At 44.9% G+C, this 26,862-nt stretch overlaps 1 protein-coding gene and 1 long non-coding RNA gene across 2 annotated transcripts in view; both read left to right on the top strand.

Annotated features, from left to right (window-relative positions):
* LOC309539699 overlaps nt 1-26,862 on the top strand; it is a 357,400-nt gene that overhangs the window by 126,323 nt on the left and 204,215 nt on the right. The gene's annotated exons all lie outside the window — the stretch shown is intronic.
* The window catches only part of SNTB1 (syntrophin beta 1), a 108,374-nt gene that overhangs the window by 51,422 nt on the left and 30,090 nt on the right, over nt 1-26,862 (top strand). Inside the window, exons 2-3 of the mRNA XM_082235698.1 lie at nt 12,652-12,868; nt 22,819-23,026. Of these exons, the coding sequence (XP_082091824.1) occupies nt 12,652-12,868; nt 22,819-23,026 (425 nt within the window). The remainder of the gene's footprint in view (nt 1-12,651; nt 12,869-22,818; nt 23,027-26,862) is intronic.

Here is a 26,862-nt window from a genome sequence, read left to right as displayed (position 1 = left end):
TGGCGACTGTAACCTGTGGTTTAAGGTGCTGTTTGGCGTTTAGCTTATATATCTGATTTTCTAACACTGGGAGCACCCAGGGAACTTGTGTGTGTGTGTGTTTGCATGCAGGTGAGTGTGATCTGAGAAACTGCAGGTGAGAGACATTATAAATGTTAAATTGTTTATCTCGCTGTGACATTTGCAGAAAAGCTAGGGCTTCGTTGTTGTCCTTTAAAAACCAGGAGACAAATTGACAGTGGCAAGGACCCTAAAGGCCAGCTTGCTATTGGCAACTAGCACCGTGTTTGTTTTATTTCTTTTTTTTTATAATTTTTTTTTATTGATTTTACAACTTTTTTATGACAAACAAACACATAAGCAAAACATACAAAACATGCATTATTTCAAAACATATTTTCATAAACTTCTTTTCTCAGACTTCCCCATACCTCCCCTTTCTGCATCCCTATGTCCATAGTTTTTTAGCAACATGTAACTATTTCTTTCCAACCTCTTTCATTTTAATCCTTTCTTTAATCTGGTCTTGTTTCACTGTAGCCCTTTCTTTCTAAAAACCTCGACATTCTAGCATTCATCAAGTTTATAGTAGTCCTTAAGATAAATTTTAAATTTCTTCCATTCTTCTTCCGCAGTCTCTTTTCCCTGATCGCGGATCCGTGTTTGTTTTATTTCTGTTGTCGTTTCCTAGATGAAAAGGCTTCGGAGAGGATTGGGGCTGATATATAAGGCATTATACATCCAGGTGTATAATGGAATCATAGAATTGTAGAGTTGGAAGAGACCACAGAGATCATCTAGTCCAACCCCCTGCAAGGCAGGAATCTTTTGTCCAACGTGAGGCTCGAACCCATGACTCTTGAGTTTATAAGTCTCTTGCTCTACCAACTAAGCTATCTCATTCCTTAATCGTCAATGAGAGCAGTGCAATCTAAAGTATTACTCTCTCTCTCTTTCTCTGTCTATAATAATATAATAATAATAATAATAATAATTTATTATTTATACCCCACCCATCTAGCTGGGTTTCCCCAGCCACTCTGGGCGGCTTCCAAAAAAATATATTAAAATACTGTAATATATCAAACATTAAAAGCTTCCCTAAACAGGGCTGCCTTCAGATGTCTTCTAAAAGTCTGGTAGTTGTTTTTCTCTTTGACATCTGGTGGGAGGGCGTTCCACAGGGCGGGTGCCACTACTGAGAAGGCCTTCTGCCTGGTTCCCTGTAACTGGTTCCCTGTAACTATCTGTCTTTCTCTGGTTCATGCTCAGATGGTGAGTGTGCTGGACAGAGTTGGTGCCCCAAGTTCATAGGATTTGAAGGGTCTCCAAGGGTCATATAGTCTAACTACCCCAAAAAAGCACTAATAGGTGCTGGACACCAGAGAGAGAGAGAGAGAGAGAGAGAGAGGGAGAGAGAGAGAGAGATTAAAGTAAGCAACAACACAAACTTCTCCCTGCAGGTTCACCATCTTTTAAAAAAAGAGGCAAAAGGTCAGGGAAGTTGGAGAATAAGGACAAACTCCAGATAGCTTCCCAGCTAAATTTTTAAACTTCTTGTTAATGTACTTTTGGGTGGACTCAAGGCTTGTGGAATCTGCCTTGTTTTGGGGTGGTTTTTTACACTATACAGGAGAGAGAGAGAGAGAGAGAGAGAGCGCGCACACAAGGTAGCATCTTGTGTTGTTAATGCTCAGAGTAGACCCCTTGAAATTAATGGACCTGTGTGTCTACTCTGAGGATGACAAACACTGAATACAACCCAAAATGTCTTCCCCGCCTTCACCATTAAGTCCCCCGGCAGGTTGCAGCAACAGAATAGACAATTATAAAAAGATGGATTAAAGAGTCGCAATTATAAAACAAGTAAAACTGTTCCAAATGGAGCAGAACAGCATAAAATCAGCAACAGAGGTGGGTCACACAGAAACAAAAATACCTTAATTTTCAAATACCCATGGGTAAGTGGCGTGTTTTCAGCATGGGGTGAAAGCTATACAATGAAGATGCTAGATTCATCTATTTGGGGGTGCGTGAGAGTCTTCCACAATCTAGAGCAAGGTTTTCCCCCAAAAGGATCTCCCATCACCCTGGACCATTTTCCTGCTAGCTAGGGATGATGGGAGTTGTAGTTCAGACACAGCTGGAGACCCATTTAGGGGAAGCCCTGATCTAGAGGTTGCCACAAAGATAGCCCTCTTCCAGGCCGCCTCTACCAAACTTCTGATGGAACCTGGTTCAAAAGATGTACAAGTCAAAGAACTATTGAGTCCAGGAATTTGCTTTGAGCACCAAAACTGAACTGGAGGACACAGAGAAATGCACGACTTTTAGCTCCTCTCCAGCTAAAGACATGGGAATCAGGAATCTTTGCAAATCAGACAGAGATCTATCAGTAAATTAAATTAACTTGCAGTTCTCTGATTACCGGCATTATTCTGACGGTATTTGAAGAGTGGGCCTCTGTTCCTAGTCCTCAGTATGTTCAGGCAAGAGATTCCGAACGAATAATGACACTTGCCAGCTCATGCCGTACGGATGTAACGATAAGGGTTATCTGCAAGTTATGTAAGTATTCCTAACACCAGGGCTAATTGAGATAAACGGTGATTGTTAGAAGGTAAGACAAATACTGTCTCGTTGCCAAGAACATGTGACATACAGGCGCCTCCGTTCTCCAATTTCTCAATCATATAATCCCGATAAATGGTCTTACGGTAAAGTGAAAACTGGTGGAGGGACAAAGGGTTATCCTATGACGGCAGGGCCCAAGAATCAGGAACAACTTCAGTAAAACACCCTGATTACATAATGTGTTTCCAGACAATGAAAAAAACCTGCCTAGACATATTAAGCAATTTCCCCCCGCCCCAGGGGAAAAGTCGTTGCAGTCCAAAATGCAGCAATTGGAAAGATCCTGTTGTGTGAGCATGCAAATGCCCAGAAATGGTGCACCGACAGGAAATTTGTCACAATCCAAGTTTGAACAAGGAAATTGGCCTCCAATCAGAGGCCATTTTGGCTTGTGTGCACATGTGGATTTTAGAGTGAGTGTTGTTGCCGTTTCCTGCTTGGCAGGGGGTTGGACTCGATGGCCCTTGTGGTCTCTTCCAACTCTATGATTCTATGATTCTATCTCCTCTGATCACTCCCCCCCCCCCGCCAAATCAGGTCACCCAAGGAAACACACATGCACAAATACCGCTTTTCCAAGGGATCTGGGTAAAAGGTAGCTCCGGTAGAACACATCTGAGCCTTGAAAAAGCACACAGAACTGAAAGAGGAAGTGGGAAAGAGTTTCGCTCATCCAACTTCCTCCTTCAGCTCTCCGCACTCTTTACTGAGACCTTGGGGTCATCGTTAATAGCTCAATGAAAATGCCAGGAAAGGAATTGATAGTGAAACTGCCAATAACTTTTTTATATATACATTTTTATTGATTTTTTAACATATCCGTTCCAACTGTCATACAACATAACTTCTCAGCAATATTTTAGACTTCCGTCAACACCTCTGATGATTTTCCGTTCTGTATCACTTATTCTTAATTTCTGTATTACATCTAATTATCCTTAACTAATAATTCTCTTCATAGTCTTTCTTGCAATATTTCAAATAATCCATCTTACAAAATTTATTGCAGTCCTACTAGCATAATCTGTTCATCACAATTACTTTTCAGATAGTTCATATATTTACTCCAGTCTTCTAAGAATCCCTGATCCTGCAGGTTTCAAATCCTTCCTGTTAATTTATCTAATTCTGCGTAGTCCATCAACTTCATCCTCCATTCTTCTTTCGTCAGTAATTCTTCTTGCTTCCATTTTTGTGCCAGGAATATTCTTGCTGCTGTCATTGCAATCCTGTCTATTAATATCATCTCCTACAATACCAAGTAAAAATGCTTCTAGTTTCTTTATAAATCATTTCCCAGAAGTTTTTCACTTTTTTACATTCCCACCACATGTGATAAAAAGTTCCTTCCTTTTCTTTAGTGAAACTGCCAATATCATAATGCCATTGTACAAATCTATGGCACAACCGCATTTGGTGTACCGTGTAAAGTTCTGGTTCCCTCGCCTCGAAAAGGATGTTGTAGAGTTGGAAAAGGTTCAGAAAATGGCAACCAAAATGCTCGATTTATAAATCACAGCAATTTTAGGCCCTTTAGAATTCTCAGGCAACTCTGGTTCAGAAGGCAATTCCCAGGTACCTTCTGCCAGTCTGCTGTTTATTTTGCAACGTGACTCGTCTGCTCACTGTTCATTTGTACAGCTCTCAACGTATCATAACCCAGTTTTGCATGGTAGTTTCCGAAGACCAAGGAGAAGGTTTGGGTCTGTGTTTGTATACAGTTGAATGCCATTTTAAATTAAGATGGCGGATGGATAGCTCAGTTGGTAGTGCACAAGACTCCTAATCTCAGGTTTGTGGGTTCAAGTCCCATGTTGGACAAAAAGATTCCTCCATTGCAGGGGATGGGACTAGCTGACTCTTGGGGTCCAACTCTGCAATTCTATGCTTCTGTGGAGCCTTTAAAAACTACATTGATTTTAATCATTGATTAGGAACTGAGTGAATCATTTGCTTTCTTAGGATTCCTGAACTATACAGTGGTACCTCGGGTTAAGTACTTAATTCATTCCGGAGGTCTGTTCTTAACCTGAAGCACCACTTTAGCTAATGGGGCCTCCTGCTGCTGCCGCATCGCCGGAGCACGATTACTGTTCTTATCCTGAAGCAAAGTTCTTAACCCGAGGTAATATTTCTGTGTTAGTGAAGTCTGTAACCTGAAGCGTCTGTGACCTGAAGCGTCTGTAACCCGAGGTACCACTGTACTGGGTATGAGACTGCTAGTACATTTAAGCATGGGAAAGTGAAGTCAACATTCAGTGGGATGAAATTTGGGCCAAATACATTATTAGTCTGTATACAAATATTTGTCAGTGAGCTTTCATTGTTATGACCTGCCAAAGTGAAGGATCCTTTGTTGAGATGGGGTATGGTGAAAGGCGTTCATCTCAATAGGTAGTAGAAGCATCCTGTAGCTTTCATTGTTTTGTAGCATTATAAACCAAGTTCCTGGTTGTGTAAACTTACTGAACTACTTTCATCCTTCAATGCTACGATAGTGATTCATGGTCCCCCTCGCCCTCTTATACTTTCTCTCCTATCTTACCTGAATTTATTTTTTAAAACTATTTTGGCTATGCTGGCAGGGGCTGATGGGAGTTAAGAGTCTAGTAACATCTGGAAAGACAGAGGTTGCCTACCAACTTGGGAATGAAATATTCAAAGGTAGGGGGGTCCAAATGCTCAACATGAAATGAAATGAAGTATTTCAACTGTAGGAAGCATAAATTACTTTGCAGCCAAGAAAGGTTCTGAATTTACGGCTAGGTACCCACGAACAGAAAACTTCTTTTTAAAGTATTTTGCGAGAAGAAGTTTGTCTTGTTTCGCAACTCCTGGCGTTCCCTGCCATGCTGCTCTGCAAATATTTGAGATTCACTCAAACATACTGAAAGCGCTATGCCTGAACTCCTGGTATGTGGCATTTCTGCACCGTAAAGGGCAAGTCCCTTGTGAATTATCAAGTTGCTCATCTGACTTGGTAAAACAGAAATAGGTTTTATGTAGTGAGGGAAAGGAGAGCACCGGAGGTCTCTCTGCTACCCAGTATTGGGGCCGGGGGGGGGCAGCTTTGGAAAGGTGGCTGCATGTTTCACCCTGCGTAAACCCTTGTTAAACCTGGGACGCGGGTGGCGCTGTGGGTTAAACCACTGAGCCTAGGACTTGACGATTAGAAGGTCGTCGGTTCAAATCCCCATGACGGGGTGAGCTCGGTCCCTGCTCCTGCCAACCTAGCAGTTCAAAAGCATGTCGAAGTGCAAGTAGATAAATAGGTACCACTCCAGCGGGAAGGTAAACAGTGTTTCCGTGCGCTGCTCTGGTTCGCTAGAAGCGGCTTAGTCATGGTGGCCACATACACATACACCTATACGCCGGCTCCCTCGGCCAATAAAGCAAGATGAGCTCCACAACCCCAGAGTTGGCCACGACTGGACCTAATGGTCAGGGGTCCCTTTACCTTTAAACCCTTGTTGCTTCTTTCTCAGGCTTCTGTGAATTTCTGCCATGTACCAGAGAGACCATTGGAGGAGATCCTAAATGCATAGGCTTTAATACTGGGGGTGGGGTTAACAATATGTGCTTCCCCCACTCAGCAATACGTGACAGGTTACAGAGCCTCCATGTTCAGGGGTAGTCTACCTGGTGCCAGGTCCTAAGCTACTGAACAGGGTGGCTCACCTGTTTTGGCCCAAAGGTTGCACTGGGGGCGTACGTACCGATGGTGGGCGTTGACTATTGTGGGAAGCATGATGCTTGACGAAACCTGCTCTGATCCAGTCGGTTTTGATGGGATTCTGGCATTCTGCAGGCTCAAGGTGATCCTCCATCCCAAGTTTTTGCTTGAGGAGGTTGTGGCCACCACCATTCATAGAGAACAGCCTTTACCAAAGGTGTCATGGTTCTTTGAAGACGCACGAACTCAGGACGAAAGGGAGAAACGTGCTAAGAGGAAAGCACGCTTGGCAAACCCTCACTGTGATCAACTCCCATCCGTAAACCTATTTCCCCACTCTGGAAGGATGGGTGGATCCAGAATTGGCCTCCACAGTCACTTACATACTTGCTTTTAAAACTGTGTTTATGGAAGACAATCTTACTCGGCTATGAGTGATCGCCGAAGAAGAATAAGGATCTCAATAGGCGACTGCTGCCAAACGATGACTTCCTTTAAGCTGGGCTTATGGCTCTTAATCAGATCTTTCATTGATAATATTGTTTACATAGACAGCTCCAACTGGAGATGCCAGGGGATTGATCCTGACCTTCTACATGCAAAGCAGTTGTCCCACCCCCTCAGCTACAGGCCCTCCCCAGACAATGAACTGTAGCCGCTTTTGTTGCCGCTACCGATTTTTGCTAACCTGCATGAGTCATAAGACGCTCCAGAAGCTCCTTAGTCTGATATATTTGATCAAATTTGCCGTGTTGACTTCTCTTCGTTGGACGCATGCTTTTCTTCTTTGCTTCCGCCCCCCCTCCGCCTCCCCAAATGTCATCTGCGAATAGTAACAAAGGATTAATTGTGGAAATGTTTTGGGGGCTTGGCAGGGTTGCGCACAAATGAAGTGCTCTTTTGAAACAACGGCTTTGCCTTGCCTTGCAAAGCAAGCAACAATCGCCGAGCCCTCGGCAAGTGCCAGAGGATTAATTTGTTCAACTGCCGCTTCCTCGTTTCCTGTCATTTTCGGCGTGGAGGGTGAAAGTACCGGCAGTGGGGATGAGGAAGGAACTGAGCATTGGAATTTTAATTGCTTGACCGCAATATTATTGTTAATTTTTTTTGTAATTTGCCATACACAAAGAGACCGTGGATTATTAATTAGTATGTGATGATTAGAGCCTCTGCCTGAAAGAGTTGTGGAGTCAGCGATGTGAGTTTTTTAGATGGCGCTTTTAGCTTGCATGTGTCTGTAAGCGTCGGATCAGGTTGGAACTGAGAAACCGAGGAAGTGTTAGGAACCCAGATACGTAAGCTAATCACCAAAGGGGACTTTAAACCTATAATAGTAATATATAATAATAACAATTTATTATTTATACCCCGCCCATCTGGCTGAGTTTCCCCAGCCACTCTGGGCGGCTCCCAATCAAGTGTTAAAAACAGTACACCTATGTTGCAGTCGCCGCAACACGAATGTCTAAGTGCCTTTTTTTGCAATGAAATTTATTTTTATTATTTGTTACATTTCTATTCCACTTTTTATTTTAAAGAAAAACATCTCAAAGCGGTTTCCAACTTATTGAAACATCAACTAAAACAATCCAAACTCAAACAAATTCAAGCTTCAAGAATTTGCTTTCGCCATGTTTATTTGCCTGCTTAATTTATAGAGCTGCCCCATTGCAGAAGTGCTCCAGGAAGCCAGGGTGGTGTAGTGGTTAGAGTGTCGGACTAGAAGCTGGGAGATCAGGGTTCAAATCCCCCACTCAGTCATGAAGCTCACTGGCCATAGCCTCTTAGCCTACTTCACAGGGATTCACGGAGGAATGGGGGTGAACCATAGACACCTGGGAGAAAAAGATGGAATACAAATGCAGGAAATAACGTATTCTGCTTACTTGCTTAAGAAAAATAAAAAAATTCCTTCCAGTAGCACCTTAGAGACCAACTAAGTTAGTTCTTGGTATGAGCTTTCGTGTGCATGCACACTTCTTCAGATACACTGAAACAGAAGTTGCCAGTTCCTTCTATATAGTGAGAAGGTGGGGAGGGGTATTACTCAGAAGGGTGGTGGGAATGGGAGATTGGCAGATAGCTGAGATGAGCCTGTTGACGACTCTTAACGACTGTAATAGGTCTTACAGGAAAAGGCAAGGGGTGAGAAGGTGAGAAATGGCTTAGTCATGTATAATGAGATAAGAATCCAATGTCTTTGTTCAGACCAGGTCTCTCCATGGTTTTAAGAAAGTAAGCCAGCCAGATACAGATGCCCAGCCTAGAATCCACAGACCTCCATCTGGTTGCAAGCCTGGAATCCAGAGATCTCCATCTGGTTGCAAGTGGAGCCACACAAGTCGCAAAACGTGCCTGGCTAATTTCTAACACTGGTTAGGTCTAACCAAGCTGGTGCCCTCTAGATGTTTTTGGAGTACACCTCTTGCACAACTCCATGCTGGCTGGGGGGGATTTGTAGTCGAAAAGAACAAAAACTACCCAATGGGGCACCAGGACTGGCAAAGGCTGTGCTAAATCGCAGCTTATTACAAATCATGACCCAATATCCATACAGAGACAAAACAGAGACTGAGGCAGAATGGGCATTTCCTAATACAGTGGTACCTCTGGTTACGAACTTAATTCGTTCTGGAGGTCCGTTCTTAACCTGAAACTGTTCTTAATCTGAGGTACCACTTTAACTAATGGTGCCTCCCGCTGCCACCGCCGCACAATTTTGGTTCTCATCCTGAGGTAAAGTTCTTAACCCGAGGTACAGTGGTGCCTCGCAAGACGAAAAGAATCCGTTCTGTGATTCTCTTCGTCTAGTGGTTTTTTTGTCTTGCCCATTGACGGATTAGCGCTATTAGCGGCTATTAGCGGCTATTAGCGGCTTTTAGCGGCTTTTCGGCTTATCGGATCAGCTGATAAGCGGCTTAGCGGCTTAGAAAAAGGGGGGGAAGGGGAAAAAAACCCGCAGGAACTCGCAAGACATTTTCGTCTTGCGAAGCAAGCCCATAGGAGATTCATTTTGCGAAGCACCTCCAAAACGGAAAACCCTTTCGTCTAGCGAGTTTTCCGTCTTGCGAGGCATTCGTCTTGCGGAGCACCACTGTACTACTTCCAGGTTAGCGGAGTCTGTAACCTGAAGTGGTTGTAACCCGAGGTGTTTGTAACCTGAGGTACCACTGTACGGTTGGCTGTCAGAACGCTTGGTGTAATAGACAAGAACGGATCCTGCCCGCTTGATAAACTTTATTGAACTTCTTTGAAAGCCACAATGCATCCTGTCCCGACAGGACAAGAGGCCAGCTAATATGAAACTGAAACGTGGCCATCAATACCTGTCTGCATGTGGGATTTGTAATACAGAATTTGGCTTTTTAAAGTGGGAAGTGCAAGGAGGGAGGGCTTCTCATAACCAACCTCCCAGCCTTGCACCTTCAGATGGGCTGTAAAAATGCAAAGTTCATATGACAGATGTCATCATTATTTGCTGCTCTTTCATGCTTTTGACCCATCTGGAATTTGGAGACACCAGACTCACTCTGGTGTATCAGGCTTCCTGTGTAAGACCAAAACGTCCTTTTACCAGGTGTGCAATCATAGCTTCGAAGGCAAAAATGATCTTCTGGGACGCCATCTTCCTGTTTTTTATCGTGAGAGGACAGCCATTTTGGGCACTGTGATCTCACACAATTTCACACCGTGATCCCCTCCCCTTGAGAAAAGCATTTTATCAGGCACAGTGCCCCAAAACATGTGTTTTGGGGCACCGTGCAATATCACACACACACCCCCAGCACTTTTTCGGGGTGAAATCGTAGCATGAAATCACATGAGATCATGGTGCCCAAAATGGCTGCCATCCTCTTATGAGAAAAAAATGGGTGCCCTTTTTCCCCCAGGACACTTTCGGGCTATGGTGTAACATAAAGCATTTAAAGCCATAGGTAGATATAGAAGCTTCAAGTTCAGAGAGGCAGTTGGAGTACAATGAATAAAAATAGCTTTATAGAAAATCAGGTTGCTTGGACTTCAAATCATAAAAGAAACAGGAATGTATTTCTGAAAAATTCTGTACCCTTCGGGAAGATGTTAGGATCATTCACCGCTGACTACTGCCAGGTCTTCAGAGTCTGAAAAGGCTTGAAGGTATTTATAGGAATACTAGGAATATGTGCTGGAGCTGTCAGACAGTAAACGCAGAGATGGCCCCTATTTTCTGGTTTTGTTCCAAAATAAGATATTTGGTATAGACATAATAAACAAAATTGAAATTATAACAGGTTATCAATTATTATTAGACCCCTTGATTGTATTGTCCAGTTTTATAAAGCACTCAGTGTTATCTGAAGGCATCGCAATGTGAGCGCATCTCTTAACTGCATCTTGAATGTTGATTACTGCAAATTGGAAGAAAATAAGAACTCCCAACAATTGATGACTGGATTGCGCACTTATGAGAAATTGTACATGTTTAAATTGACAAATATAGTAAGGATGAACGAAAGAAGGCAGCAGAATATAATTCTTATAGAGAAATAGAGTAGTTTTGTGGTATATTGGAGCAACAGAACTCCAGAAAATGCACAACCCTATGCACTATTGGAATTGTGGTAGCACAATTCAATTGATTTTATGTTAAAACGTGATTATTCATACTCCTCTGAATTTTGCGTTGTGGTTTTCCTGCCCAAAAAAGTATATAAGCGCACACAAAAATCAATATATTAGTGATTAGTAGCATACAAAAATGTATCATATTCAAGGGAATGGCTTGCAAAAAAAAAAAAAGCCTATTATTGAGCAAAATGTCACCAAAAAAAAAAAAATCCATGCCAGTTTTCATGCAGGCTTTGCTTTTTTAAAAAATAAATAAATTGCAAATTGATGTTTAATTGGGACATGCTGCATTTAAGAATTGAGAAATGAGAAACAGAAGCTGGGACTTGGCAGGGCGAAGTGGAAGGATGTTTTACTCTTGTTGACAATGTCCTGGGAACTGCATTCACATCTGAATGTTCCAGCCTGTTGTTTAGTTTTCAGTCTGAGTTGCTCTCTCTGGCTTTGGTCTCCCATCTCATCCCCTCTTCTGCATTTTAAAGAGCTTAGCTCAAGTTGCTCCATGAAGCATTAAGCTTTGCAAGGCCAGAAGTAGGTCTGCTTTGCAGTTGCATGGTGGCCGTTCTTAAGATTGACTTGTAGGAAAAGCGATTCTTGCCTCTTTAAAACTGTTGCTAGTTCGACACAATGTAAAAACAACTAGCAAACTGAGTTTGGTGTGTGTATGTTTCTGCATAATGTTAACTCTGGAAGTGTATCTTCAATTCTGACCAAACTATGCTTCCTAGAACAAAATCTACACAGGAAGCTACAAACAAACAAAGCCTCCTGTGTATATTTTGATCTAGGAGGCATAGTTCAAGTACAGTCATACCTTGGTTGTCGAACGCCTTGGTACTCGTACGTTTTGGCTCCCGAACAATCAAAACCCAGAAGTGAGTGTTCCGGTTTTTGAACTTTTTTTGGAAGCTGAACGTCCGACGGGGCTTCCGCAGCTTCCGATTGGCTGCAGGAGCTTCCCGCAGCCAATCAGAAGCTGCACTTTGGTTTCCATATGCTTTGGAAGTTGAACGGACTTCCAGAACTGATTTCGTTTGATCTCCGAGGTACGACTGTACAGTGGTACCTCGGGTTAAGTACTTAATTCGTTCCGGAGGTCCGTACTGAACCTGAAACTGTTCTTAACCTGAAGCACCACTTTAGCTAATGGGGCCTCCTGCTGCCGTGCCGCCGGAGCACGATTTCTGTTCTCATCCTGAAGCAAAGTTCTTAACCTGAGGCACTATTTCTGGGTTAGCGGAGTCTTTAACCTGAAGCATATGTAACCTGAAGCATATGTAACCCGAGGTACCACTGTATACACTTCCAGAGTTAATACTAAATACATTATTTATGGTAAATGAGCCACCATAGCTGCTAGAGAGGGATATGACAATTTGTGTCTCAAGCTTTTTGGACTCTTCTGCCCATGTACTATCTGAAACGAAAGGGACACATGGGTTGCCAGATGCGAATGTATTGGTTATTTTCAGCTCTCCTACTCCACTCTACGTCATTGTGCACTCCTTGTTAAGTGTGCCTTAACATTTGTCTCGACTGGGATGAAATTGACCCTGAATGTTGAGTGAAGGAGTATCTTGAGGGGCTAAACAGAGGAGGGTCATCTAGGCCAATGGAGGAGCAGGGAACCACATGAGTTACTCGTGGTCTAGTGCTTCAGCAAAGGAGTGTTTGGCTCTTGGAACATTTTTTCGCTTACTCACCCTTCATTCTCCTTCTTTGCTTCTTTTCTACAGTGAAGTACATGAGGGAAGCCACCCCCTACGTCAAGAAAGGGTCTCCGGTTTCCGAAATCGGCTGGGAGACCCCCCCACCCGAATCTCCGCGGCTGGGGAACGCGTCCACCGACCCCCTGTCTCAGCTGTCCCTCTCCATCCACAGAGACAAGAAGACGATCCCGCTCAAAATGTGCTACGTTACGCGGAACATGGCCGTGTCGGACCCGGAAAACAGGTAATGGGCGTTGCTGGGGAAGTTGGGGGGGCAGGGGGAAGGTGTTTGACTTTTGGAGGGGGGGAGATAATATGCACTTACGCAAAAGCGCCAGATCAAAAGAAGCACCAACCTCTTCAACCGGGGGCTGAGCCACACTTCTGTTTGTTCTATGGTTTATTCCATTTGTCTTTTGATTTCTAGTCACAGGTCTGAGCGGATTTAGTTCCGTCTTGCTGCTTTCTTTAGGAAAGCCCGCAATGTACTGCTGAATCGGAACGAAGGTCAATGCACAAGAAACCCGATTGACATTTGTTCTGATTCAGCGGTAAGCAGTGGGTTTTCCTGGGGGAAATCCATGGAACAAAAGAAGAACCTCTTGGATTCATGGGATAAACAGAAGTGTGGATGATCCCTATACAAAATAATAATAACAACAATGATGATGATGATAATAGTAATAGTAATAATAATAATAACAATAACAATAATAATACATATACATATACACTTACAAATCATTACACCTTCACTATTTATTATTATTATTCTTAAATACCAATACTGCTACAAATATTATTATTAATAATAATAATAATAATAATATCTGTGTGTGTATCCAGAATTCATAGAAACTCAGGTACACCCAAATCAACCTTATGGAATGTATTTGTGGCTCTACATATACTCCATTTTGAATATTAATATTCCAATTTTTAATTAGCTGATTTATTGATTCTTATTCATAGATATACAAAAATGCACGCCCATTGCAAAGCATCTTTTTTATAATATACTAAGAAAGACAATTACTTAGTTTAAACAAAGAAACAAAGTACAGTAAATCATAGAATCATAGAGTTGGAAGGGAACCCTGCGGTCATCTAGTCCAACCCCCCGCAAAGCAGGAATCTCAGCCAAAGCATCCATGACAGATGACCATCTGGTTGGCCGCTATGAGAACAGGATGCTGGACTCAATGGGCAACTTACCTGATCCAGCCGGCTGTTCTTGCTCACACGTGGAAGTCTATACACCAGATCTTTGTTCTAGGCCAGGCATCCCCAACCTTCAGCCCTCCAGATGTTTTGGACTACAATTCCCATCATCCCTGACCACTGGTCCTGTTAGCTAGGGATCATGGGAGTTGTAGGCCAAAACATCTGGAGGGTCGCAGGTTGGGGATGCCTGTTCTAGGCCTTAAAGTATATAAGAATTCACACAATTCTAGTGTGCTAACGAGAGGGTGTGATTTCTGCTGGCTGAAGTGAATCAGATGAACACATTTTACCAGATTATCTTAATTGGGTGAAAATTCCCATGTTGTCATCCTGTAACAACCCCACTGTTCAGGAATCTCTTGGGTGTTCTGCAAAGACTTCGCCATGCAACAGGTTTGGGAAGCTTTTTTTTGGCTCATATCGGGAAAGAGTACGAGCAAATACACTTCTTAAAACTATACCTAGCCTTTTCAAAGCTGGGCAACTTTCTTATGACTCACAGAAGGATGCTTCCAACATCCCTTTTTTCTTACACAGATAATATTTCTAAGTGGGGGCAAGGGCGGGGAGAATGCATGCCACAGCTACATCGTCATTCGACCACGTTTGTTTCACTATGAAAGCATAAGAGGATCTCTACTGGTTCAGAAAAAAGTCCACGTAGAGCAGCCTGCAGCTCTCACAGTGATCACGAGAAACCCACATAGAACATGAGCATATCTGGTACATTTACAGGGAATATAGTTTACCCAGCCCTGCCTTATCCCCAGAAGTACCACACCCAAAGCCTAATACAGTGGTACCTCTGGTTAAGAACAATTCGTTCTGGAGGTCCGTTCTTAACCTGAAACTGTTCTTAACCTGAGATACTACTTTAGCTAATGGGGCCTTCCGTTGCCGCCGCACCACCACTGCATGATTTCTGTTCTCATCCTGAAGCAAAGTTCTTAACCCGAGGTACTATTTCTGGGTTAGCGGAGTCTGTAACCTGAAGCGTCTGTAACCTGAGGTACCACTGTAATGGTACCCATGATGCTCCTATAAATCACCTGACTGGGTCATACTTGAAGCTTCTCCAGGCCAGCTGATCTGCTGTTGAAATTGCTTGACGCTGCTGTAGATCTGGAAAGAAAGAACGTTACGTTTTAGGCAAATTCCTCTTCTACGCAGTGAAACTAGCCGTTTGTGCAGTGCATTGCGCTTCCGGCAATGAAGCCTGCATTCAGCAAACTGGCTGAGCCGGGAAGATGCCACGGCATGATTGAGAACATTCCAACTGCACCTGGAAGGACGCTGCCAACGTTAATTTTGGGAGGAGAGGATTGCGCTGTGTTGTATGGAAGTGGTGGTGGGGGATGAGACAGGAGCAGGTGGTTAAAGGAATTAGCGGATGGGGAGAAAGAACGTGATGGGGTAAAAAGCAAGGATCTGAAGCAGGGTAGGCGACCTAAGGCCCACGGGCCACAAGCAGCCCACGGGGGTTGTTTAAGTCCGTGGGGACTTGCTTCTGCGGTGCCAGAAATCGCATCTGCTCAGATGCTGAAAATTGCGGCCGTGGTACGCGATCCGGCCCATGGAGGGATCTCCGCTGGAGAGAACTGGCCCAAGCAAGGTAAACCTTGCCAACCCCTGATCTGAAGCAACAATGAGTGGTGGAGAAATGGAAGATGGATCAGGAGCTAAAACTGGAGGTGGTTTGCAAGAGAATCTCATCTAAGGTTTTGAGACAGGAGTAGAATCATAGAATCATAGAGTTGGGCCATTGAGTCCAACCCCCTGCCAAGCAGGAAACACCATCAGAGCACTCCTGACATATGGTTGTCAAGCCTCTGCTTAAAGACCTCCAAAGAAGGAGACTCCACCACACTCCTTGGCAGCAAATTCCACTGTCGAACAGCTCTTACTGTCAGGAAGTTCTTCCTAATGTTTAGGTGGAATCTTCTTTCTTGTAGTTTGGATCCATTGCTCCGTGTAATGGGTACCTCTAGAAATGGGTACCTCTAGAAAGGAAACGGGCAAGGGGAGAAGGCCCTAGGGCAGGCATAGGCAAACTCGGCCCTCCAGATGTTTTGGGACTACAACTCCCATCATCCCTGACCACGGGTCCTGCTAGCTAGGGATGATGGGAGTTGTAGTCCCAAAACATCTGGAGGGCCTGCCCTAGGGTTACAAGATGTAGAGCCTTGATAAGGCGGAGGGCCTAAAATCCTCATATTATTTTGAATCGCCTTGGCTTGGGAACCTTCTGCTCACTAGGGAAGTGAGAAAGGCAGAACGGCACACAGTACTTCCATGGTCCTTTGCTTCCTGGCGCTAAAAATAGGGCGAGCTTGTTGGTCCCTATTTTAAACATCTGTGGAACCAGCTGCACCCCAGCACAGGGCAGCTCAACGCCATTGTCTCTCTCGCAGTTGCTAACCAAAAAGAAATAAAAGAAACCAATGAAGTCAGGGGAAGGAGAATATTCAACCCCCCCCCCCAATATCACATCAATGAGCTTTTTGTTCCTACCCAGTACAGAGGCTTTTAAAGAAATTGGCTGCAAGTTCGCTGGCTTTCAACACTTCTCTGTCTGAAGGGGGCTTGAAAGCTGAAGTTTTTCAAGTTTAGGGAGAGGGCTAGGAGCATGGAAAGCAGTCGTTCTCGTGACTTCGACAGCGGAACAGCTGGATTTCTCAAATCCTTGCGGAAATCCTTGGCTCAGCTGCGGCCACATCCACATCCTAAATTTAAAGCACTGTGATACCACTTTAAACATCTATAACCCCCCACCCCCCAAAAAAAACCCCAATCCTGAGAACAATAGTTTGCGGGAAGAAATAGAGGCCGTGAGAGATTTTACTTTCTTGGGCTCCATGATCACTGCAGATGGTGACAGCAGTCACGAAATTAAAAGACACCTGCTTCTTGGGAGAAAAGCGATGACAGCATCTTAAAAAGCAGAGAAATCACCTTGCCAACAAAGGTCCGTATAGTTAAAGCTATGGTTTTCCCAGTAGTGATGTATGGAAGTGAGAGCTGGACCATAAAGAAGACTGATCACCGAAGAATTGATGCTTTTGAATTATGGTGTTGGAGGAGACTCTTGAGAGTCCCATGGACTGCAAGAAGATCAAACCTATCCATTCTGAAGGAAATTGGCCCTGAGTGCTCACTGGAAGGACAGATCCTGAAGCTGAGGCTCCAATACTTTGGCCACCTCAGGAGAAGAGAAGACTCCCTGGAAAAGACCCTGATGTTGGGAAAGATGGAGGGCACAAGGAGAAGGGGATGGCAGAGGATGAGATGGTTGGACAGTGTTCTTGAAGCTACCAGCATGAGTTTGACCAAACTGTGGGAGGCAGTGGAAGACAGGAGTGCCTGGCATGCTCTAGTCCATGGGGTCATGAAGAGTCGGACACGACTAAATGACTAAACAACAACAAAAAGGATGCTGAGGATTGTCAATAGCCCCTTACTCCTCTCACAGAGCTACAGTCGTCAGAGTGGTTTAATAATCAGCCTCTCTTCTGAGAATTGTCCTTACCTGGCCCTTTGCTCCATCCACTGCGGTGGCAAGAACCTCAGAGACTAATTGGATGACAATAAATTGAGGATGGTGCCCTCTTCCTCCAATCCATCATTGATGCTTTTGCCACGAATGGAGCCAAGCCTGGGCTCTTAGGGCTTCAAAACAGACCATGACTTTCAGACCCTGGGGAAAGAGAGCTTCAATCTCGCTCAGGTGTGAGACAATGCTCTGTTTTAGATAAGAGCTCACACCGTCATGAATAACCTTTGCTATCTGCAGGAAACAAGTAGTTTTGAGTCTCCCACACATTAAAAGAGGGTTTATCAGTTCTTGTGGCATTTATTTCCTGTGGAAACTCTGAGCTCTCAGTTGACATCAGACGCCGTGCGAAACCTTTCTGTGTCCTGTATTCCCCCAAATGAGGGGAGAAGGTCTTGCAAAAACACTTTAAGAGACCCCCGCAGCTTCTGTAGCTCCTCCAGCCCAAATCAAGACATAACTGCAGCTTATGCGATGTCAACGAGTCTAGTTAAAATATTGGCAACAACATTCTCGGTGGAGATTGATGGATGAAATCATTTTCGGTTCCAGAAAAAGCCAGAGCCGCATTTGGGTTAGGTCCACAGTGATTCTCAACCTGTGGGTCCCCAGATGTTGTTGGACTACAACTCCCATCATCCCTGAGCTCTGGCCTTGCTAGCTAGGGGTGATGGGAGTTGTAGTTCAACAACATCTGGGGACCCACAGGTTGAGAAAGGCTGGGTTAGGATCTCTCCCTAATCCATTACTTCTCTGCCTCCTCTCTTTCCTTGGGGGGCATGAGGAATCATCGCAGCAAGACCCCGTCTGCACTCTGATACCACTTTAAACACCCCTTGCTTCCCCCCAAGAATCCTGGGAGCTGTAGTTTGCTAAGGGTCCTGAGAGTTGTTAGGAGACCTCTGTTCCTGTCACAGAACTATAATTCCCAAAGTTCCCTGGGGGGACAGGGATTGACGGTTAAGCCATTCTGGGAATTGTAGTTCTGTGGGGGAAATTGGATTGGGGGTAGGTTATCTCTTGGCAACTCTCAGAACAAAGTACAGTTCCCAGAAGTCTTTGGGGGAAGCCATAAAAGTGGTATGATACTGCTTTAAATGTGAAGTGTAGATGGGGCCTAAAATATAGGATGTTGAATTGCGCAGCATTTCATCACCACAGACACACGCATACAGTCCAGACAATTCCTGTAAGACAAAAGTTGGCATCCTGTGGCCTTTTGTGGGGGGAGTCTCCCTGCAGCCCCCCAGTGATGTCTGATCCAGCAGAGGACTTCTTAATGTTCATAAGGAACCTGTCCAATTTCAGGCCTCAATCCTTACAGGGTTGTTGTTTTTTAAGACCCTATACATGCCTCCCCTTGCAGAATGTGGCTTGTTTCCTCTATTCAGTTATCAGATAGTACCTTTTTTGGACATTTTACTTAGGGAAAGAAAGGTAGAATAATAGGAAAGATATTCAAGTTTCTGCTTCAGATGTTCTGCTCAGGGAGCGTATAGAAGAGGAACCCACCCAGGGAAATCTCAAATATTGGAATCAAAACAAATGGTTTGTACAAGCGATGCAAATCTGCTGCTTAATCTGCATAATGTTCCTGGCACGGAGTTTGTTATTTTGTCTTGCGTCAATGTCCCTGAGCATACCTCGCTGCTCCGATGAGAAGTGCTCTGCTATTTTAGAACGCAGCCCATGACATGTTCATGCTCCCTAGCAAAGTAACTTGGCCATCCATGCCCATAAAAGCAAAATCAGCCGGCTGACAGAGCCTATACACTTCAGCTATGTGCATAATAATACGTCTGGAAATCGTCTTTGACACAACTTTGAAGTACAGCTTGCATCCATATACGGAAGTTTTAAAAAACCTGAAGACGACCGTGGTGCAGCCATGGTATGAAATGACGTTTTAAAACCTAAATATTGTGTGTGTGTTTGTGTGTTGGAGCAATCCTGTGTGCAAGGAGCTGGTCCAAAGCAAGATGGTGTAAATTAAGCCAGCGAAAAGTTAACCCCGGATCGAAAACCCATTCTGCAGTGGAGCTGTTGCCGCTTCTCTGCACGAACATTGACAAGAGGGAAAGCAAGCATTGACCAAGCATTGACAAAGTGTCCTTTGTCAAGTTGGAGCTGAATTGATTTAGGATTCAGCCTAAGCTGCCCCCCTCTCTGATCCTGCACCCCTTTTTTTGGTGCTTACATTGGCTGAGCTGGGATGAGCAAGTTATGTTGGCTTCTCTTTGGCTGAGTCAGGCTTGGGGACTTGAGATTTCTGAGCTTGGCGGAGCAAGAATCAGCTGGTGCAGCCGGACATCCGCTGCGTCCTCCGCTGGTCATCCCAGCAGATTTTGCCATGGGATCACCCCCTTTGTGTGTGTGAGTGTTGGGGTGAGGCTGTGGGAGCTGCAGTGAGTGTGGCTGGAGATGGGCTTCCTTAAAGGGACCCCTGGACGGTGAAGTCCAGTCAAAGGCGACCATGGGGTTGCGGCACTCATCTCGCTTTCAGGCCGAGGGAGCCGGCGTTTGTCCACAGACAGCTTTCCAGGTCATCTAGCCAGCCTGACTAAACCGCTTCTGGAGCAACGGGGCACCATGGCAGAAACCAGAGCGCACAGAAACGCTGTTTACCTTCCCGCCGCCAGGGTACCTATTTATCTACTTGTGCTTTTGTGCTTTCAAACTGCTAGGTTGGCAGGAGGTGGGACAGAGCAATGGGAGCGCACCCTGTCGCGGGGATTCGGACCGCCAACCTTCCAATCAGCAAGCCCAAGAGGTCCAGTGGTTTAGACCACAGCGCCATACAAGGCACTCGCACAGGCCAGAGTTAGGTGTTTGTTTGATGCAGCCAGGAGAACAGAAACTAAATGCACCATGTTATAACAATGGGCATTTTTAAAGAAAGAAACCAATAATAGAAAGCTGAAATGGTTCTGCTATGGACTAGGGAGGCTACGATTGTAATTTGCAGTTGCATATGTTAAATCCTGTTTGCCATTATGTTGTCCGTTCGACAACAACAATTTAAATTTGTATACTGCCCTATGCCTGCAGGTCTCAGGGCAGTACAACCACATAAAATTGCAATCTATAAACACAAAATACATAATGAAAATAAAAACAAGAAAAACCCAGTAATCCCCTGTCCCTCCCCCAACACATTTTTAAAAGGGTGCTGGATATCAATCAGCCAAAGGCCTCGTATAATAATAATAATAATAATAATAATAATAATAATAATAATAATAATAATAATGTATTATTTATACCCCGCCCATCTGGCTGAGTTTCCCCAGCCACTCTGGGCGGCTTCCAACTGAATATTAAAGACAATACAGCATCAGACATTAAAAACATCCCTAAACAGGGCCGCCTTCAGTTGTCTTTTAAAAGTAAAATAGTTGTTTATTGCCTGGCGCCTAAAGGAGTATCATGACTGTGCCAGCCAAAGCTCGCTGGGGAGAGCAACAAGGCCCTGTTAGGCTCTTCGCCTGATTATGGGAGGGCTAAATGCATGTCGGAGACAGGAAATATTTTGGAAGTGAAAGGAGGAATGCTGGGAAATGACCACTGGCAACTCGGACTCTTTGTTTTTGCAAAGTTAGCCAAACAGCCCCTGAGAAAACGTGATACCATTCCTGTGTGTATCATGGCAGCCACCTCGCGCTTAAACGTGCCATTCCTTTGGGCTGGTGTGGGTTTTATCGAAAGCCATTCCGCACGCTGTGTTTGCATAACTGCGGTGGCGTGTGAGGATAAACACAGCTGTGGCACTGCCTGAAATATTTCTAGGCCAGGGAGAGTGGAAAAGGGAACTTTTATCGCCAAATAGCAGATAAACATAATGTTGCCTTTCAGAAGGCAGGTTGCCAAAGAGCGTAACACGTTTTAAGCCCTTTTCAAATCGGAGCTGTCCCGTCCGTTTGGCAAACGCGCTCTGCTTGCAAAACGTTTGCGCAGCACCTCGGCGACTGTGCCCAGTATATCAATGTATTTATCCGGACAGGATGGGTAGGGAAACTTCTGTATGTGGTAGGGCCACAGCTCACTGGGAGAGCTTCTGGTTTGCATGCAGAAGGTCCTGCGTTCAATCCCAGGCAACTGGAGACACTACCTGAAGTCCTGGACACCTGCTACTAGTCCATAGTGGTGTTTGTTATTGATGCATGGATAGCTCAGTTGGTTAGAGCATGGTGCTGGTAATGCCAAGGTGGCAGGTTCGATTCCCGTATGGGACAGCTGCATATTCCTGCATTGCAGGGGTTTGGACAAGATAATCCTCAGGGTCCCTTCCAACTCTACAATTCTGTGATTCTATGGTTTTTCTCACTTGTCAAAAGTTCAGCTGTAAATGCCTTGCAGGCAGTGACCTCCTCTGTTTGCATGTGTCATTCCGTAAAGCACCATGTACATTAAGTCTAGCATATTCTTTGCTATTTGTTTTTTTTAATTAACAATTGCAACATAACAAATCATCAATACTAATCATCTTCATTATTTCCTCCCCTTTCCCCCCTCCCACCTCCCCAACAAACCCTCCCTCTCTCCCTCCCCCCAAGACTTCCCTCTGCTCCTCTCTCTGATTTCTCAACTCATATTGTTCTCTGCATATTGTAAAATTGTATACATCCTTATATTATCTATCCACTATATTAACCCAATAAATTTGTACATGTTTATTCAAAACCTGCCAAGGAGTCCAGTTCATTTTATTTTATTGTCTTTAGCATATTCTTTGCTATTTGGAGACACTCCCCAATAACAACAATTTCCTCAAGTGCTCAGGGTGCTTCTTGCACATTGAGGAGAGTTCCCATGTTTTCCTCTTCCGTGACCGAGCTGCAGCGATTGCTGGCCTGATGGGCTCTCTGCTCTTGAGCACAAGGTTTGGAAGCGGAAAACTTTCATTTCTACTTTTGAACAAAGCACATCCAGTTCTGTTCAAGTTCTAGTTAATTCAAGCCAACCACAACCAGCCTGTGATAATTCGTGGCTTGTTTGTTTCCTCTTCACTTCGCTAACTAGAATTTAAACTTTGCGACCCACACCCTGCGGTATTTTCATTTTCATTTCTTTTTGCTTTTTAATTTCTATACAGCCTACCTATATACACAAGGCAGTTTGCAGCAACAAAATATGCAATAAAGAACGCACACCTTCTAATAATCCGATGCAGTACGAAAAATCATAATAAAACATAACTTTAAAGTGGAACGACTTGTAAAGTATATTCAATAATCTATTAGAATATAATAGTGCTATTTGCACAAAACATGACCTGCAGTGAGATAGATACTCAGATGGATATTTAATACTTGTATTCTAGCAAGGTTCATAGGACTGGGCTGCTTTGCAATAGCCACCCTATATATTTTGAGACTAAACCTCCAGCTGTTATCCTGATTCTGCTATTTTCCCTCCTGCAGGCTCGTAGAAGTTCATTCGCCAGATGCCAGGCACACCCTGGTTCTAAGGAGTAAGGATTCCGCCACAGCGCAGGCCTGGTTCCACTCCATCCACTCCTGCGTCAGCGATCTCATTCCTAAGGCCATATCGGAGGTCAAAGATCAGCTGGGCAAAGCAGGAATTGCTGGATCTCAAGAGATCAGGCACCTCGGCTGGCTCGCAGAAAAGGTAACAAATTCCTCATTCTGTCCACAGGCCTTCCCTCTTGGGCTTGCCGCTCAGAAGTTCAGCAGTTTGAATCCCCGTGACAGGGTGATCTCCCATTGCTCTGTCCCAGCTTCTGCCAACCTAGCAGTTTGAAAGCACACCAGTGCAAGTAGATAAATAGGTACCGCTCCGGTGGGAAGGTAAATGGCGTTTCCGTGCGCTCTGGTTTCCGTCACGATGCCCCGTTGCACCAGAAGCGGTTCAGTCATGTTGGCCACATGACCTGGAAAGTTGCCTGTGGACGAATGCTGCACCCCATAGTCACCTTTGACTGGACTTAACTGTCCAGGGGTCCTTTAGCTTTTACCTTCTGAGCATTCTGAGGGAGGAGCGAGAAGGGCGCTCCAGGAGGCTGAGGCAGGCAGCTGAGCTTCCCCAGCTGGACTAGGCTCAGGATAGGTGAGGGTCACAAGCCTCATCAAGCCCAGATGTGGCAGTCAGCATGCAAGGTATAAAAGGGAAGCAGAACAGAGGTGCCGTGTCTGCTCAGCTGCCCACGTTGATGGACCACGGCTTGGTTGTTCCAGGAGCTCTCCGACATGGTACGTTTTGGGGCTGTGTACACCAGTGGGAACTTTCTGCCAGGTATTATGGGGGTTTGGGACAACAAATTTGTCAGATCCTCTTTTTGAAGCAGCCCAAGTGGGGTGGCCATCACTGCCACCATGGGAACAAGTTCCATTGAGAGCCAGCAAGTTCCATTGAGAGCCAGTGTGGTGTAGTGGTTAAGAGCGGTAATCTCGTAATCTGGGGAACCGGGTTCTCGTCTCCGCTCCTCCACATGCAGCTGCTGGGTGACCTTGGGCCAGTCACACTTCTCTGAAGTCTCTCAGCCCCACTCACCTCCCGGAGTGTTTGTTATGAGGGAGGAAGGGAAAGGAGAATGTTAGCCGCTTTGAGACACCTTAGGGTAGTGATAAAGCGGGATATCAAATCCGAACTCTTCTTCTACTTTTCTTTTCTCTGTCCTGAATCTTCCAACCTTCGGCTTCGTTCTATGTGCACAAGCTCTAGTGATACAGGAGAGGAAGAAGAGCTTTTCTGGACCCACTCTTTCCATGCCATGTATAATTTTATAAGGTTCCCTCATGTCACCTCTGGCTTGCTTAAAGTCCCAGACACTGCAGCTTTTCTTCACAGGGGTTTCGTTCTGCTGCCTTGATCATTTTGATCGCTGCACAATTGACCCTGACCTTTGCTCCCATAGTTCTTCCAGATGTTTCTGGAGCATTGTGGGATCATCTAGGGCCTCCTATGGATATGTTTAAATTACCCCCACATCTGAGCATCTTTTTCTAAGGGTCGGTCGGGGACTCTTTGTTCATGATAGGCATTTTTCCAGCTCCCTGCGTCATGGTTTTATCCTCCTCCTATGGGCTCCTAGAAGCAAAGCGCCGAACTCCTCATAGCAAAATTTGCCCAAGCTGGTTACTTCCAGCTGCTGCTTTGAACTTCAACTCACATCAGCGCCAGCCCAGCTGTGTTGGCTGAGGCTGATGGCACTTGTAGTCCAAAACAGCCGGTTGGGGCAAAGGCCGCTTTATGGAAGAGAATGGGGTTCCACTAGAGTAACAGTTTGCAAATCCCAATTGGTGTTTGGCTGTCTGTCAATGCAATGTGCTGTTGTTGCATTAATGCTCAGGACAGCAGGCATTCTATTCTGTCATGATCAACCGCTCGGTTGGAGGTGGTGGCAGTATATTTAGCAACGATCGCATGGGCACTTCAAGGTACCTCAGCTGTTCTCCCTGCCCTGGGTCCACGGACTCAGCATTCTTGATTAAGGCAGAAGCTTAGCAAGAGAAAGTTGGTCCCAGTGGATATTGAGCTCTTTGCCCATTTAGGGCTTTAAGAGGCATGGATCTTGGACAGGACCCAGAAGTGAAAGCCGATGCCAACGTGTGATGCTTTCATAACACTTGGTAGTGCTTGGGGCTGGGGTGCCCTTTGTGTGGTATGCATCTCGTGTTTGTCGTTCCAACTTGAAACAACCTGCGCCCTTCGCTTTTTCCTTGGAGGTCACTGCTTCTGATCTTGTGATGAAGTGCCAGGAGTTACTTACCACAAATAAACTGGGGCGTTGGTTTTGTTTGTTATTCTTGCAAGTGCTCCCCGGGACCCCTGAAACAAACTGGATTCTTTGCAAGGCTATGATTCTTTGATTCTTTTCAAGGCTATGATTTTTATGCTTTAAAAGAACCCAAAACGCATGATTCTAGCTCTTGGGACTTCAGAGAAGAACCTGACAAATTTAGGCAGCTTTTGCTGTAAAGAGCAATCCAGGATTGCTACGGTTTGTTCATTTAAAACCCACATTTAGTCCTTTCCCACAGAGTCTTTAGTTCAGTGTGGTTATCTACATGTGACTGCCACTGGTAACTATAATATGAGGTGCTTCCAATGATTCAAAAAGCAGGTTGTGTATAGCAAACTGGGACAATTTTCAAGATGTCTCAGTTTTCCAAGATTTCTGACGAATTCTGCGTTCATGGCTAAAATTGGGCTCCACATATGCATGATTTCCCATGTAGTTGCATGTGCCTCGAAGAACAGCGACCGATCACTACCCAGATGGTAATTGGATCACCGTTTCATTTGCAGTTTTTGTTAAAAAAAGAAAGGAAGGTATAAATGTTTCATGCACAATGCTTCAGTTGGCAGTGGTCCTTTCTGGTCGCTGGTCTTAGCTAGCAGTAATTCACGTCACACTGCAAAGGTCAGCTAGTGGAAAAGAAGACCCATCCTCTTATTTACAAAGATGCTTTGAAGCATTGCAGCTTAGACCTTGCTTTAAGTCCCCTCCTCTCCAGGGTTCCCCCCCAAATAATCGGAGACTGGGTCACCAATCTTCCCTCCATCCTCTTCATGCCTCTTCTGGTTCTGGCAGACGAGGGAGGGAAAGGAGCTTACTTGCAGCAGGAGAGGAAGCCACCTGTATTTCTTCACCAGTCTGACTCACCTCTGCCTCTTGGTCTTCTTCTGGACTTCCATCTGCCACAGACTCTCTCTGCTCACTAAGCCCTGTGACCTCTTCTGCTTCCTACACCTCCTCCTCCCAGGCTTCTCCCTCTTCGTTGTCCCACCACCAGTCCCCAGGCTCAGGGCCTTCTTCCCCCGGAAGTTCCCCAGCTGGTTTCTCCCACCATTCCTCTGCATCCAACCAATCCATGACAACATGACCAGATGTTTTTGGAACCCTTTACAACATACAACCTGCAGGAGCATAGGAAGTTTCCTTACACTGAGTCAGACCACTGGTCTACCCAGCTCAATGTTGTTTACATCGGTCCTGAAAGATCTGCATTGGCTCCCAGTACATTTCCGAGCACAATTCAAAGTGTTGGTGCTGACCTTTAAAGCCCTAAACGGCCTCGGCCCAGTATACCTGAAGGAGCGTCTCCACCCCCATTGTTCTGCCCGGACACTGAGGTCCAGCGCCGAGAGCCTTCTGGCAGATCCCTTGCTGCGAGAAGCTAAGTTACAAGGAACCAGGCAGAGGGCCTTCTTGGTAGTGGCGCCCGTCCTGTGGAATGCCCCCCCCATCAGATGTCAAAGAAATAAACAACTATTTTACTTTTAAAAGACAACTGAAGGCAACCCTGTTTAGGGAAGTTTTTAATGTCTGATGCTGTATTGTTTTTAATATTCGGTTGGAAACCACCCAGATAGGCGGGGTATAAATAATAAATTATTATTATTATTATTATTATTATTATTATTATTATTATTATACCGGTAGCAATTCTAGGGAATTGAATTTGGGTCCTGCTGCACACTGAGAAGATGCTCTTACCACA

The sequence above is a fragment of the Podarcis vaucheri genome (genome assembly GCF_965113315.1).
Source record: "Podarcis vaucheri genome assembly, chromosome: 8".
Lineage (NCBI taxonomy): Eukaryota > Metazoa > Chordata > Lepidosauria > Squamata > Lacertidae > Podarcis > Podarcis vaucheri.
Note: the sequence above shows the minus strand (reverse complement) of the source record. Positions and strands in the feature narration are given on the sequence as shown.